At 36.2% G+C, this 13,834-nt stretch overlaps 2 protein-coding genes across 3 annotated transcripts; one reads left to right on the top strand and one right to left on the bottom strand.

The window, feature by feature from the left end:
• Nucleotides 1–494: 494 nt before the first annotated feature.
• LOC122014239 lies at nucleotides 495–3,521 on the top strand. 2 transcript variants are annotated; one of them, XM_042570411.1, is made up of 5 exons: nucleotides 495–576; nucleotides 653–1,049; nucleotides 2,012–2,248; nucleotides 2,323–2,540; nucleotides 3,072–3,521. In XM_042570411.1, the coding sequence occupies exons 2-5, from the start codon at nucleotides 807–809 to the stop codon at nucleotides 3,244–3,246; spliced, it is 873 nt and encodes a 290-aa protein (XP_042426345.1). In that variant the 5' UTR covers nucleotides 495–576; nucleotides 653–806; the 3' UTR covers nucleotides 3,247–3,521. The 2 variants fall into 2 exon arrangements, with proteins under 2 accessions (XP_042426345.1, XP_042426346.1); XM_042570412.1 differs by having other exon boundaries at nucleotides 553–1,049; nucleotides 3,056–3,521.
• Nucleotides 3,522–4,951: 1,430 nt separating this feature from the next.
• LOC122016069 (zinc finger CCCH domain-containing protein 17-like) lies at nucleotides 4,952–12,890 on the bottom strand. The gene is made up of 10 exons (XM_042573232.1): nucleotides 12,754–12,890; nucleotides 12,071–12,648; nucleotides 11,910–12,005; nucleotides 11,742–11,831; nucleotides 11,563–11,664; nucleotides 11,289–11,435; nucleotides 6,739–6,858; nucleotides 6,559–6,618; nucleotides 5,406–5,503; nucleotides 4,952–5,321 (listed from the first exon to the last, which is right to left on the bottom strand). The coding sequence occupies exons 2-10, from the start codon at nucleotides 12,476–12,478 to the stop codon at nucleotides 5,186–5,188; spliced, it is 1,257 nt and encodes a 418-aa protein (XP_042429166.1). The 5' UTR covers nucleotides 12,479–12,648; nucleotides 12,754–12,890; the 3' UTR covers nucleotides 4,952–5,185.
• Nucleotides 12,891–13,834: the final 944 nt, after the last annotated feature.

Below are 13,834 nucleotides of genomic sequence, written 5' to 3'. Positions count from 1 at the left end.
CCTCGCACATTCTGAAAGGAGATAAATCACAAGAACTTATTCAGCTTTAGCCGAGGAGCCTTCCTAGATAGAAGCACGAGATAATCGGAAACAATATTTGCTCCACTGAGAATTGAATCATACTTTTCTAATGATAAGTCCTATCCAAGTATCAACTCGACTACATCAGAAAAAATTTATAAAAGTGAGTTAGGTAAATCATCCACTCTTAGCAAATATATTTTTCTAAGTATCTTTAAATAGATCTTTAAAAATTATAAAAAATTTACATAATAACTACATTTTTCTTTTACGAATTTGTATAATTATTTTACTTTTACCATAAAAGGAATTTACTCCAAAAAATATTTTAAAAAATTCAAGAGAGTTTTTGTTTTGTTTTCAAGAATAAGCTTGTTTGGCTTATTATTTTCCGACGCACTATTCTCACCCACAAACAACACCACGTATACAATTCGACCGAAACCCTAGGTCCCACATACGACGCGATGCCGTACGAGTCGTTCTTGATTCCGTTCGAACGTTGCTTTGTTTTAGGTATGTTGCGTAGCCATCGACGAGGAATTGGAGAGCGAGGTAGATTTTCGACACTCCGCTCCCAAATCTCTTTGTTTTTGTTTTCGAATCCAAGTTTGAAGCCTTCACGCTTCAGCGATCCGGAATCCGGGACGGCCATCGGAGCTTCCCTTCCTCTCAAGCTTCTCCAATGCTCTCTCTGTTTCTTCCCCTCTTTTTTGAAAGCAAACCTGGTGGTTGATGATTGCTGCTACGGGATCTCAAGGATTGGTTGAGCAGATCTCGGATCCATGGCGTGCAGCCCGGCTCACGATGTCGAGAGCAGCGCGGTCTTGGAGATCAAGGAGGCGAATGGAGATTATGTGAGGTTGGATAATGGCGACCCCGTGAGGCTTGCGGCAGAGCTGTCCTACTGCGGCGGTAGAATATGGAGTTCGCTTTGTTGGTGGGTGAAGGCAGTTCTCCTGGGCGCTTTCTTGTTGGCTGTGGCCGTGCTCCTCATCGTCTTCGGCGGTCCTTGGATGGTCAAAAAGGTCCCTTCTTTCGCTTGAGATTTCCGTTTGTTTGGATTGTTTTGCATTTGATTTTCTCTACTGGTGTCGATATCTTATGGATTGTTGATTGAGCTAAAAATGCAATATTTATTCTCCTATGTGTTAGCATTTTTAAAGATTGGTCGAGAACATCTCATGGTGATCATGATTGACAGCTGTTGAATATAAAGTGATTGTTCTTCTTGCATCTGTAAATTTTGTTTTCAATTGAAATCAGAATGAAAATTCCAAGTTGATTGAGAAATCTTGGTTCTTACAATGAATATTTTCCATTGTCTTATTACAATATTTCTTCAAGCATCTAAACAAAATGATATGCCTTGATGATGTTGCAGAGGCTGGTTATATAATCTGCAAGAGTGATTGTGGGTAAAATTATGTTATCTTTGTCTTAGCATTAGGATTCAATAAGACGCGCTGATGCTTTTCTTATATGTCATTCAGTTTGGGCAACAGAATGTATACCAAAATGCTCAAGGTCTCATCACCTAAACTTACGTGCACCCTTAAAGATAAATCAAATATTTGGATGTAAGAAATCTTGTAATCTAACTCCTACTACATTTTGAACTTAATTTTTAGATGGATCTTGTTATGTGCTATGCTATCAAAATGAATCTAACTGGTGAACCTAGTATCTGTGTTTTTCATCATGATTCTAGTAACTTGGGGTTGACTGTTTTTCTACTTGAATTTGGTTTTTGCGACTTGTGGAAAATTTACCGGTTCTAGTTATATGGATCAAGCTTCAATATAAATATATGGTGCTAATAAATGAAAACCAATTGACCACATTTTAGATTGACTTCCATCTAAATGCATGCTATTAGTTGTTCAAAATAAATCAGTGGGGAGATTGCTCCATTGGTCTTCAAAAAATACTAATTTAGCTGATTTCTCCTCTCTTCTTGGCTTACTGATAGATTTGATGCTTTTAGCAGGTGGTTATACCAGTGTTGGAGTGGGCAATGACATCATTTACCAAACCAGTACTTGGGCTGTTACTTTTTGCTTCAATTGCAATATTTCCAACTCTGCTGTTGCCTTCATCACCCTCTATGTGGATAGTTGGGATGACCTTTGGTTATGGTTATGGATTTCTGTTAATTCTGACAGGGATGAGCATTGGCATGTCATTGCCTTTTATTGTCGGTTCATTCTTTCGTCACAAAATACATGTTAGTCTCTGCTTTTGTTTCTAGTTGATCACATACTAATAGTTAAGATGCTTATGCAATCATTAATATTGCAGAGATGGTTAGAAAAATGGCCTGATAGAGCAACTTTTGTAAGATTTGCTGGTGAAGGAGATTGGCTTCACCAATTCCGATCTGTCATTTTGATCAGGATTTCACCATTTCCATATATAATTTTCAATTATGCTGCTGTTGCTACCAATGTCGATTATGGTCCATATATCTCAGGTTCAATAGTAGGAACCCTGCATGAGATATATATTACAATTTACAGGTTGGTAAACTCTCAAACTTCGATTTCTTATTGCACAAATCTTTTCTATATTATGAGTTTTTGTTTGTCTAGTTTTTCCCCTTGCCAACTATTTTTCAGAGTCTGATAGATTCACTATTCACATGTTTGGTCTTAACGAGCCAGTTGGACCTGATTATCATTGTGTGAAAGGACTTCTTAGATTTATTTGCTGCAAATAGTGTCACATTATTTACTCCACGTATGTCACAGTTTATCTAAGCAACGAGGTTTTCTGGTTTCAAACTGTCATATGTGAATTTTACTTTTATATGCTGTGGTAAAGGTTGTTTATTCCCAAACATTCACATAAGCTTCAGGCACTAGAATTCCATGTTTTCCTGTTATTGCCTCTGTTTATTTTGTTAAATGTGCTTTCAGCGGTCGAAGTTGTTTGTCTGTGATGACGACTAATATTCTTGAATTCCCAAATTTTGTTGTCAATTTTGTTTCTCCAATTAGATTATAACATTATTCCTTTCAATTTCCTGTACTAGTGTTCTAAATGAGCAGTGGGAGGCTTCTTCAAAGCTTAGCATATGCAACCAACGCTGGTGGTTTCCTTTCATTGGAACAGATTATCTATGATATAATCGGCTTCTCGATCACTGCTGCAGCCACTGCCGCTATTACCATATACGCAAACAGAACCCTTCAAACTCTTCAAACAGAAAATAATCACAGTTGATCACAAGAAATTCAAAATTGAGGAGCATGTAGGCTGATAGGTGAACTTTCTAAATCTCCTGGTTTCTTGACTCTCAACCATGCAGTACTAATGACAGCAAATCTTTAACATGCTCGCTACTCTTCTTTTGGGGAAGATTTTCGGAGTCACTTGTTAACTATGATGCATTTTCTGAATCGTTTATTCTTTTGTAGATAATATAACTTGTCGGTGTTTTTCTTCTTGTGGAATTTGTTGTATCTAAGATCAACGAGGGCTGCATGACTTTTTTTCCAGGACTTTTCTTCTTTTATTCATTTATTGTATTCTCTTGCCTTAGTTCCAGGGATGCCAAATTTTTTTTATTTTATCTGATGAGGGTTGATTTTATCGACATTCTAAAGGCAATCATATTGTATTTGATCTCATCCGAAATATGCAATGGAATATATTGTAACGTCATTCGATTTTAAATATGCTCACTATGAGCCCTAGATGCATTGGATCACAAGTTCATTTGATATATTTGGTTCAAACCAAAGGATTGAATCAAATTGACCTAAAAGATTTAGGTTTTCTTGGGCGTTAGCTCAAGTTTTGGGTAAATTTTTTTATATTTTGGGCTTGTGTTATGTTCTTGGATTTTAAATTGCAACCGTGGCATTCAATTGCTCAATCTTTGTGTAGTTTCTATGAATTATAGGCTTTCTTTATATTTTAATAATTCTATTGCTAAAGTTTTTCTATGGTTTGATTATTACATTTTATATTTTACTTTTGGGAATTTATAATTAAACTAATATTAAAAATTTGAATTCCTCAAAATCTTCAAAGATCTAAAGTTCCAAAATATGGACCAAACAGATTTTAAAAAAATTAGGTTCATTTTTCCACTAATTTATTTAGATATAAGTCAGGATATGAGGATATTTTTAGAACCTAAGTCGAGCAAAATCCGATTAACGTTTTCTAAAAATTGATTCAATATGAACAGAAAAAGAAGATAATTCAAGCGTTCAAATTCGCCGATCTAATTTGATTAGTGCATATATCTTAATTGGGATTCTTTTCTAAGTGCTTTATCATTAAAAAAATGCCGATGCTCCCGGGATTATGGTGCAACAACAAAACATCCTAATTGTTATCCAAATATTCACGATTCGAATTCCAGTTAGATAAATTTGTAAAAATATTTCCTCTAAATGAGACACGCAACTAGAGGATGCTCGATTCTTGGATTGTCCGTTATGAGCATTTCTCGATTTACTTTAGTGATCGGTAGAAAATTTTCGTGAAACCGAATTAGTTACTCAAGTTTGATGTTACCCAACCTGGTTAATCATATTTTTTTATCATTAAAAAATATTATAAATCTAAATTTATAATATCCAATGCAAAAACAGAATATATCAATATCTATACTTTGTAAGTCCTATAAATCTTTCAAACAAATCCTAAGATCATCAAAGTTTCAATCGGATCAGAATTAATGCTAAAAAATAATCCATAAAGTGAGGGAAAAAATGGAAATATGCCATCAACTTCTATCCTAAATCTAGTTGCCTTGCAACCTCAATATACCACAAAATTTACCCAAATAAGACACTAGAACCTGTAGCTTGGCCGTCATTAAGCGAAAATGAGCCATGAAACAAAATTGCACACCACAGATCCATGTACGCATTAGTCTACAAGGCATTCACATATGTTTGAAACATTAACTAACTTCCTCAGCTAAATCCAGATGCACAATTTTATTATAAAGACTAAATCAGGTGCAACTTGCACGATTATGATTCTATAACCGGCTGGTGATGATCAATAATCAGCAAACGAATGACCCACATTCACATCCTCTTTCAAACCAAATAAATGACAACAACATCAAAATTGGCAGCTGACTTCTTAGACTCGATAAATGGTTTACATATTACAAAGGAACTATGACCTAGAACAGCAATCAGTTATTTTGTTTTGATGACCATTGCCATACCTTCAGCTCGCCCGTTCCATCTCCAGTGAAAAACAAACCACCAGGTCCAACTTGTATCGCTCTCATCTCTTGTTTTGAAAATATCCTACCCCGTTCGCTGAACCTAAAATGGACAGAAGATAAATTCCCAGTATGGTGCTGAAAAACTGTACTTCAGCTTTAATGTTATATAATGTCTTATACTTACGAAGGGAGGTCATAAACCCGTATGCTATTGTCGTTGCAAGAACATAATATGACAGGTTTGGCTTCAGCATCAAGCATGCCACATAGGGCAAGTACACCCTGAGAGACGATGGCAATTATCAGCATCGAAGTCAGTGGATATTTAGTTTTGAAACCAGGTGATGAGGAAGCATCTAAGAGCATCATAATATATAAAAGAGAGCCATAATTCAATAAGGGGGGTTTGAATGAAGATAAAAGATGAAGCACATCATAATCTGATGCATTCATTGATTTAAACATTTAAAAAAAAAATCAATCTCTACATTCAAGATTGGGTTATCCAAAAAATGCTGACATATGGAATATCTAGGCCCGATCTCTTGAGATGCCTTGGATTGGGCTTGTTCTCGCTGACTTCCTCTTCTATAAAAACATTTCAGCCAAGATAAATGCAGAGAAGCTTGCATTTGCTAGTGGTCAATTGCGTGAATAAATTATTATGCCTTACATTCCATGAACTCAATCCCCTATTATTTATTTAACACGGTATCATTACATTCAAGAAAACATTACAGTCTTAGAAGAAGCTAAAGGGCAGCCCGGTGCACGAATCTCCCGCCATGCGGGGTCCCTGGGAAGGATCCATTGTATGCAGTCTTACCCTGCTTTTTGCAAGAGACTTGTTTCCAGGATTCGAACCTGTGACCTTTTGGTCACATGGCAACAACTTTACCGTTGCGCCAAGGCTCCCCTTCCACAGTTTTAGAAGAAGCTAAAATGCGAAAAAAGCTAAAGCTATACAAAGATTCAGAAGTGCAGTTGAAGTGATATAAATATACCAAAGCAAGATGCTAAGTTGGTTCTTCCTCTAATCAAGTTATGATACATCCAACAGCATTTGTAGTGGTCAAATCAACATTGCTTGACTTTATCACATATTTATGATGGTATTTTTCGCACATGATTAACAATGATTTAAATGGCAGTTATGAATAATAAACACTAGGAAAAAATTATAAAATTAGCTGCTATATCTTCGCAGCTGATCATCATAGAGTGAATCGAAGACATCGGTGCTTGGAAGTTGAAAGAATTCACAAAAAAAAACATGCAAGCAACTATGCCATGCAAAAAAATAACCAAAGTTTACTAAAGCACAGGTGGGTGGGTACATGTTCCTCCTCGTGAGTGTATGCTACTTCCAGATTCCCAGCGTCTGTCGAAACCCAAACCTGGAAGTACAACAGGATGCTATTAAGTGTACTAGATCAGGTGTTCTAAGAATCTACGAATGAAATAAAAGAAATAAGACAATCACAAGAATAAACTACAAAACGGAACAAGAAGATAACCTTGATTGTATTGTCCAAAGAAGAAGATAGTAAAAATTTATCCCAACAAAGCACTGACATAACAACAGATGTGTGGCCACTGAGGGTCTGAAGGCATTGGAATGTTGCCAGATCCCACACCTGAAGAATAGGAGATGCTGCTATTCAGAACACTTATTTACCTCATGAAGAATATTAATCACAAAACAAAAAGATCATGTAAAACAAAAAGACAGCGGCTTGAAATTTTGAAGGATAACATCTTTTTTTACATTTACATTTTAGTAAAGAATTTCAACTTTGATGATTTCATAGTGAACTTGGAGAACAGAGAATCTGCCTATTTGCTTTAATTTAAAAAAAAAAAACAAATTATGTCAGCCTAGATTGGGTTGCATAATTGCTGTAGTTTGTATACATCTATTCAAACTCGATCACCCATAACTAAAATTAAGAGACCATTTTGTTGGTATTCCATGAAGGTGGGACTAAATTTTAACTTGCGCCAACTTAATGTAGGAGATATTGTTACATGGATTTACAGTTGGAACTGGAAGCGCATACATTACATGAAGGGCTTTGACAATTCTGTCAAGAGTAAACTTGATCCATAGTATGAATTCCAACTATTCTTATCAGAGAAAACCATCATCCTTTTTCTTCTCAGAGTGACTAAAAGAGATTTTTTTTTTAATCGTGTAAAATACTAAGGCCAGTGGATCTGGGAGTTGGATGTCTCAATAAGAAGGGCTTTGTATTTTGTGTACTAACTGTACATAGATGGAGTCTTTCATAAACAGATCGTATATATTTTAGATCTAATATTTACCAAAATTTTCTGAATTTCTTTGTTAGATATTGAAGCATAGCTTCTATTAAAAACAACAACCAAGCCTTATCCGACTAGTTGGGGTCGGTTATATAGATTCTTCTATGTCATGGGTTCTATCCCCTATTATAATATCATCTGTACTTAAATAAAATTTATCTTGTTGTATTGTTGCTAACAAAATCTTTTTTTTTTTTTGTGTTCATCTTCCTCGTTTGATGTACATATTTGTCATAATTTCACATTGTCTAACTAGAGCATTAATTGACTGTCTTTAATGTGAACATGACATCTTGTCAAAAAATGCACCACCTCCTCTAACAATCACGGATGTGGCACATCACTCATTTGTGCTATAAAAAGCCCTGCCCCCGCAAGCCAAGGTATGTTGGATTACTCCTTACACTCGCATTTCATTATTCTCCTATATTGTTTATCTTTTCCATTTTGGACATTATCGGAGATTGACTTGAGCGTCAGAGTAGAAGATTGGGGCAATCCGGTCTCCATTCTAACCCTTCCTTAACTCTCTTACTCTTCGCAGGCTCGTCGACATTCCATCCCACCGCTTCCAAACGAGATCATAAGGCATCTCTCTCAATTCCTCTATCGTTTTGCAAAAATGATCTTAAATACTTAAATATCTAGTCATCTCCTATTTTAATATTTGCCTCATTACGTCTAATATTGCTAAACTTAAATTTCATATATCATGTTTTTACTCTACTACGCTTAAAACCTTTCAATTCTAGTGTTTCCTATTAAGATTCTAATTTAACATTCACTCCATGTGTCTCATCTACCAAAACAATTTCATCTGCAAACAACATACACTACGATATTGTATCCTGAATGTGTCCAATAGTTCATCCATGGCTAGTGTAAAAAGATAGGGACTTAGAACTGATCCTTAATGTAATTCTATCTTTATTGGAAATACTTCAGTTAATCCGCCTAAAGTTTTCACTCGATTTGTTACATTTTCGTGCATACCCTTAATTAATTCAATATATGATATGCTAACACCTCTCTTTTCTAGAATTCTTCATATAATTTTTCTTGGGACTTTATCATAAATTTTTTCTAAGTGAATAAAAACCATGTGTAGATTTTGCTTTTGCTCATGAAACATATCAATTAGTTGTCTAAGAAGATGCATGACTTTTATTATCGCATGAACCCAAATTGATTTTTGTCACCGTGACCTCCTTAATTTTTTTTATTACTCTTTCCTAAAGTTAATGATATGACTCATTAGTTTAATACCCCTATAGTTTACACAATTTTATATATCTCCCTTTTTCTTATATAAAGGAATTAGAGTATTTACCCTCCATTATCAAATATTTTTTTCGTTTTCAATATCTTGTTAAATAATTTTGTAAGTCATTCAATATCTTGTTTCCCAAGACACTTTCATACCTCTATCGGAATAGCCAAAAACTTTTTCATTTTACATCTCATTTAAAGCTTGTACTATTTCTGAAATTTAAATTTTACGATAAAAATTTAAATTTTTATACTCATTTGACCTACTTAAATTACCTAAGTTAAGCTAATCACATAAATGTTCATTAAAAAGTTGATGAAAATATCAATTCTACTGCTCTTTTATTTCTCCATCATTTACTATTACCATATTACAATCATCTTTAATACATCTTATTTATATAAAATCTTTTGTCTTCCTCTCTCTCACTTTAGCTATTATATAAATATCTCCTCTTTCTTTTATATCCAATTTTCAATATAACCGTTCAAAAGTTTCATTCTTTGCTTCATTCACTGCTTTTTTAGCCTCTTTCCTTACTATTGTATATTTTTTTAAGTTTTCCTCGTTCTTACAAATATATAATTCTTTATAAGCTGTTCGTTTTTCTTTCACTTTCTCCTGTACTCTCATTCCACCACCAATGGTAGCAAAAGGTGATTCACTCGCCTCTAGTGCCTCCACCAGTTTGTCCCCAGGTCAACATGGAAGAGCTCATTCCACCACCAAGATTCCTTACTTGGTGGTGCATGCTCCTTTAACTCCCCGACTACACTTTTAGCTACTATTTTCATTTTGATACCATCTTATCTCATGTTGTATTAGAGTCACTGTATATTTCACCTAATGTTTATAGTCCTACCTTCTCCTTAAATATGTTTTGCTTCTCATCCTTAGCTTCCACCACTTAATTCTAGGGGGTGGATAGCGGGCGAGACGTAGCCATCCGTCAGGAGAAGAATCGATAGGAAACGGAGGTCAAGAGGTTGTGGATAGCAGCCATGGACACTACGAGGAGGATTCGTCCTCTTTGCGGAGTTCATCAAGCTCTTGGAGGTAAATATGAATAACGAAATGAGGTCCGGCTTAGAAATAGGGATAAATTTGGAATAAACTTTTTTGAGGTTCCACTTACCCTTCCTTACACCCCCAAATCGGAGTGTAAGGAATTCGGTCTCTTTGCTTCCTCGCAAAGTTAAAGCTTACTCTTCCTTCCCCTTCACCTCCTTAACTCACTCCTTCCCAAACAAGGTTAAAAGTTCCCCTTCCCTCACCCCCTCCCAAACGGAGGGTCAGAGTGGAGGGATTAATCTGTGTAACTAGTCACATGAGATAGTAAAACATGTCCTATTATACACAATGTGCTACTGCTTTTCTCTTGAGGAAATAGCTAAAGCTATAGTGTTAATTGCAACATGCTTTAAAAGTTAATCATTGAGACAAATACAAGCTTGATAACAAGGTAATTCCAATCAAATTATTGCAGTATTTCAGGCAGGTTAGTTTGAAAAGGATATCAAGGGAGAATCAATCTAAAGTGTTAGGATCATTGACAATGTTTTAGTAGTTTCAACCAAGTTTGAAAATATCCTTCCATTCAGGAGTTTCATTCTCCTGCCACAACACCACAATGGTTGTGTCGTGTTGTGCCAACACTCATCACACACAGATGCATGCCAAAATAAATTTGAAACTAATATTATTTCACTTAGTTTATTTACTTCTAAAAGAAGACTAACAAATACAATAAATTAGACTAGAAAAACTTATCAATACTCAAAAGCCTTTTGCCATGTGTTAATGCATGCTAAGATGAATTCAAATAGTTGTTACCTCAATTAATCATCTTCCACTTTGATTCTTTACTCTTAATAAGACTATATTAACTTAGATAGTTGATTTAAAACGATATCTACTCATTTTTTACTTCAATGCATGTCAAAATGAATTTATATAACCTTTTCTTTTGTAATCTTCTTTCACTTAATTTGGTTCCTTCTAGAAATAAGATTAATAATTAGATAAATAATTGAATTAAAATTTTGAATAAACAAGCTCAAAAAGATAACTAATATTACTTGAAGTCATCATGGCACATTTTTAAGCGCACCAAAGCATTCTAAATATAGGCACAATTGGCACAGCTTGGGTTTTGATAATTTCACAAAAAGCCACATTTAAAACATAGCGTTTGCACAATATGACATGTCAAACCATAGTTTCAGTATGCTTAGACTGAACTAATAGGTCATGTTCAAGACACATAAAACACTATACTTCTAATAAGATCTCAAACTTTTATATTGCACATAACAAAAAGCATGCCAAGTTGACAGTTGTGAGAACCTTGAAAAAGTTACCTAAGTATAGATTCAAGTATGGACCTGACAATTTAACATGACTTACAATTAGAACACAAGCTTGGGTTGATCTAATCTGACAATCAAAGTGTAATTGTTCAAGGGTTCATACTTTTATTGTATTATCCATAGAACCTGAGTAAAGCTTCATGGCCCCTGCAACTAGAGAAACTACTGCATGCCGATGATCAGAAAGAGAAGTAGCTGGTTCAAAGACATTCCCAGCAGCACTAAATTTCCACACCAATATTCGTGCATCCTGCACAAAGTTAAGGCATAGTTGAAAACATTTAAAATGTACATCACATGATATATGGAGATCATGAAATGAACAACACACACTAAAATAAAGGTATAATAAATAACGTTATACAGAAAAGAAGCACCTGTGTTCCAGCAAATAGCATACCATTACCAACGGTCAAAGCGTAAACTTGTCCGACAGGGCCATCAAGGCTTTGTTCTGTTGTTGTTTGTGTGTTCCATGCCTGAACCAGCATACAAACAAATCCATTTCTCCATTTCCTTATATGACATGATGGTAACATATTCTAAGAGCTCTAACCTTGACAGCATTCGTAACTCCAATAAATAACCAAGGACCTTCACTGATCATACATCCAACCTCACCTCCCATATTGATGGCTCCAACGCACTTCCACAAAATTGCAAGAGTCAGGCACTATGTGATTCCTTTACCGATGTAGTAAAGGAGTTTGAAGAGCATCAATACCTTCCCAGTTTGAGTATCCCAAACACGAACAGACTCATCCTTGCTACAAGAGTAGAGTTTATCAGACTCTGAAGGCAGAGCGATACCAGTCACTACCTATCAGAATATTCAGACTATCAGCCACCAAAAGCAAGTGAAGCAAAAGAAACCAAAAGAGCCACCTTTTGATGCCCCTGGAGTTGGGTCAAGAGAGAGAAGCTATCGCTCATGAACCACGAATGCAGGAACCTGCACCTATCTCCGAAACTACAATTTCCAGCGAGGAAGTAATTGCAGATTTTGCCTGGAGCCTTGCCACCCGCTCGACCCTTGCCCCACTTGGAGGGCGGCGGCGCACCTGCGGAGGCAGGATTTCTAGACACGTGGCCTTGCAAGTGCCCCCGCTTGGCAGCGCCATCGGCGAGCACAGTCTGCGGCGGGTCGCTATGGAGAAAGGGACACGGGTGACGGCTGCATCGCCCCGCCTGCCAGTGGAAGCATACCTTGTTGCTTCTGTCTGGAACCTGAGACGGCCCCGCCCGCTGGTAGGCCCTCCTGTTTCCGTACCGATCCGGTTGCTCGAAATCCATCAAACGACCCAAACAAATAACTCAGATGCAATCGGAGATCCAGGAAGATGCCACAAACAGGATGATCCCAAAGAGCGGTCGAAGTCGGCGAGGAACGCCTCAAGCCACAGATGGCGCCCCTTGGAAGACGATGAACAAGGCGGCGGGGCAGTGAGATTCGCCGAAAAACCCTAGAGATCCATGAGAAGACAATCAAGATGAGAGAGAGGGGTAAGAATGCGAGATTGGAAAGATCTACAAAAACAAGAACGGCGAAGCGATCGGCGTTGATCTACCTCGCTCTCTTCCTGCTTTGCTTTGCTTGATCGGGCTGCCGCGCAGGGAAGCGGTTGAGCGCAGGCGACAAGGCAATTTAGCTTTGCTTAGTTAGGGCGCTTCCGTTTATGTTTTGTGTTTACTTGGAGGATAAAAGATAATAGTGAGTCTAAATAAAGTAAACGCTTCTTTACGGATAATATCCTTATTTTCAATACTGTTATACTATAATTATCAGAATTCATGTATATGAATAGCTGTCAGAGGTCGATCGTGTAGGGTTGGGTGGCAATTAATCTTTTTTTATTACAATATAGCTGCTAAAATATTAAAATTTGATTATTTTATTTTAATCAAAATTATTATACATAAATATTATTATATTAAAATATTATTTATCAATTTTATCAAAATAACTTAAAACTTTATTTAAATTATTTTAAATTGATTAAAATTAATTTTAAAACAAATATAGAAGCTATTAAGTCAATTATAGAAGCTATAGCACTAAATGATTTTTTTAATGAAAATTTATTAAAACTTTTTTTAATGGTTGAGATAAAAGAGTAGGTTTAAGTTTACTATTTATCGGAGGGACAGATTGAAAAAAATTAAAGAAAGCTATTTGTTAAAAAGTTCTATCCTGTTTATTTCGTAAGGATAATTTTATCCTTCTGTTTTGTTATTTACTTATAGTAAAATAATAGACAGTTAGATTTGTGAATACATCCACGATTTTTTTTTTTCAGCTAAAAGTTAGATGAAAAGTCCTTCTGCCTTTGCTTGCTATGTGAGGGTGTGGCGCTTGCCTCGCCATTGATGACTACTTGGTGTGTTGTGGCCTCTTCTCCTCCTCTACTGTGCCGATGTACAACACCGTCAGGTCCGACGGCAAATCTCTTCCCCCGCTTTCGCTGTCGAGATATGTGTTAGCAGGCTCCCTACCAACCGCTTGAATCTATACTACTGTGTGCCGACGAGGAAGATCATCTGTCCAGCAGGATTGATGTAACATAGATCCCATACCTCCACTGTTGCTCGATGTGATCCTAGATGTAGACCAAGACAGTGACAACAAGCAGTGATTCGATGCTAACGAAG

Source organism: Zingiber officinale, chromosome 8B (genome assembly GCF_018446385.1).
Source record: "Zingiber officinale cultivar Zhangliang chromosome 8B, Zo_v1.1, whole genome shotgun sequence".
NCBI classification, from domain to species: Eukaryota; Viridiplantae; Streptophyta; class Magnoliopsida; order Zingiberales; family Zingiberaceae; genus Zingiber; species Zingiber officinale.
The sequence above is the reverse complement of the archived record's forward strand: the minus strand, read 5'-3'. Positions and strand labels throughout refer to the sequence as shown.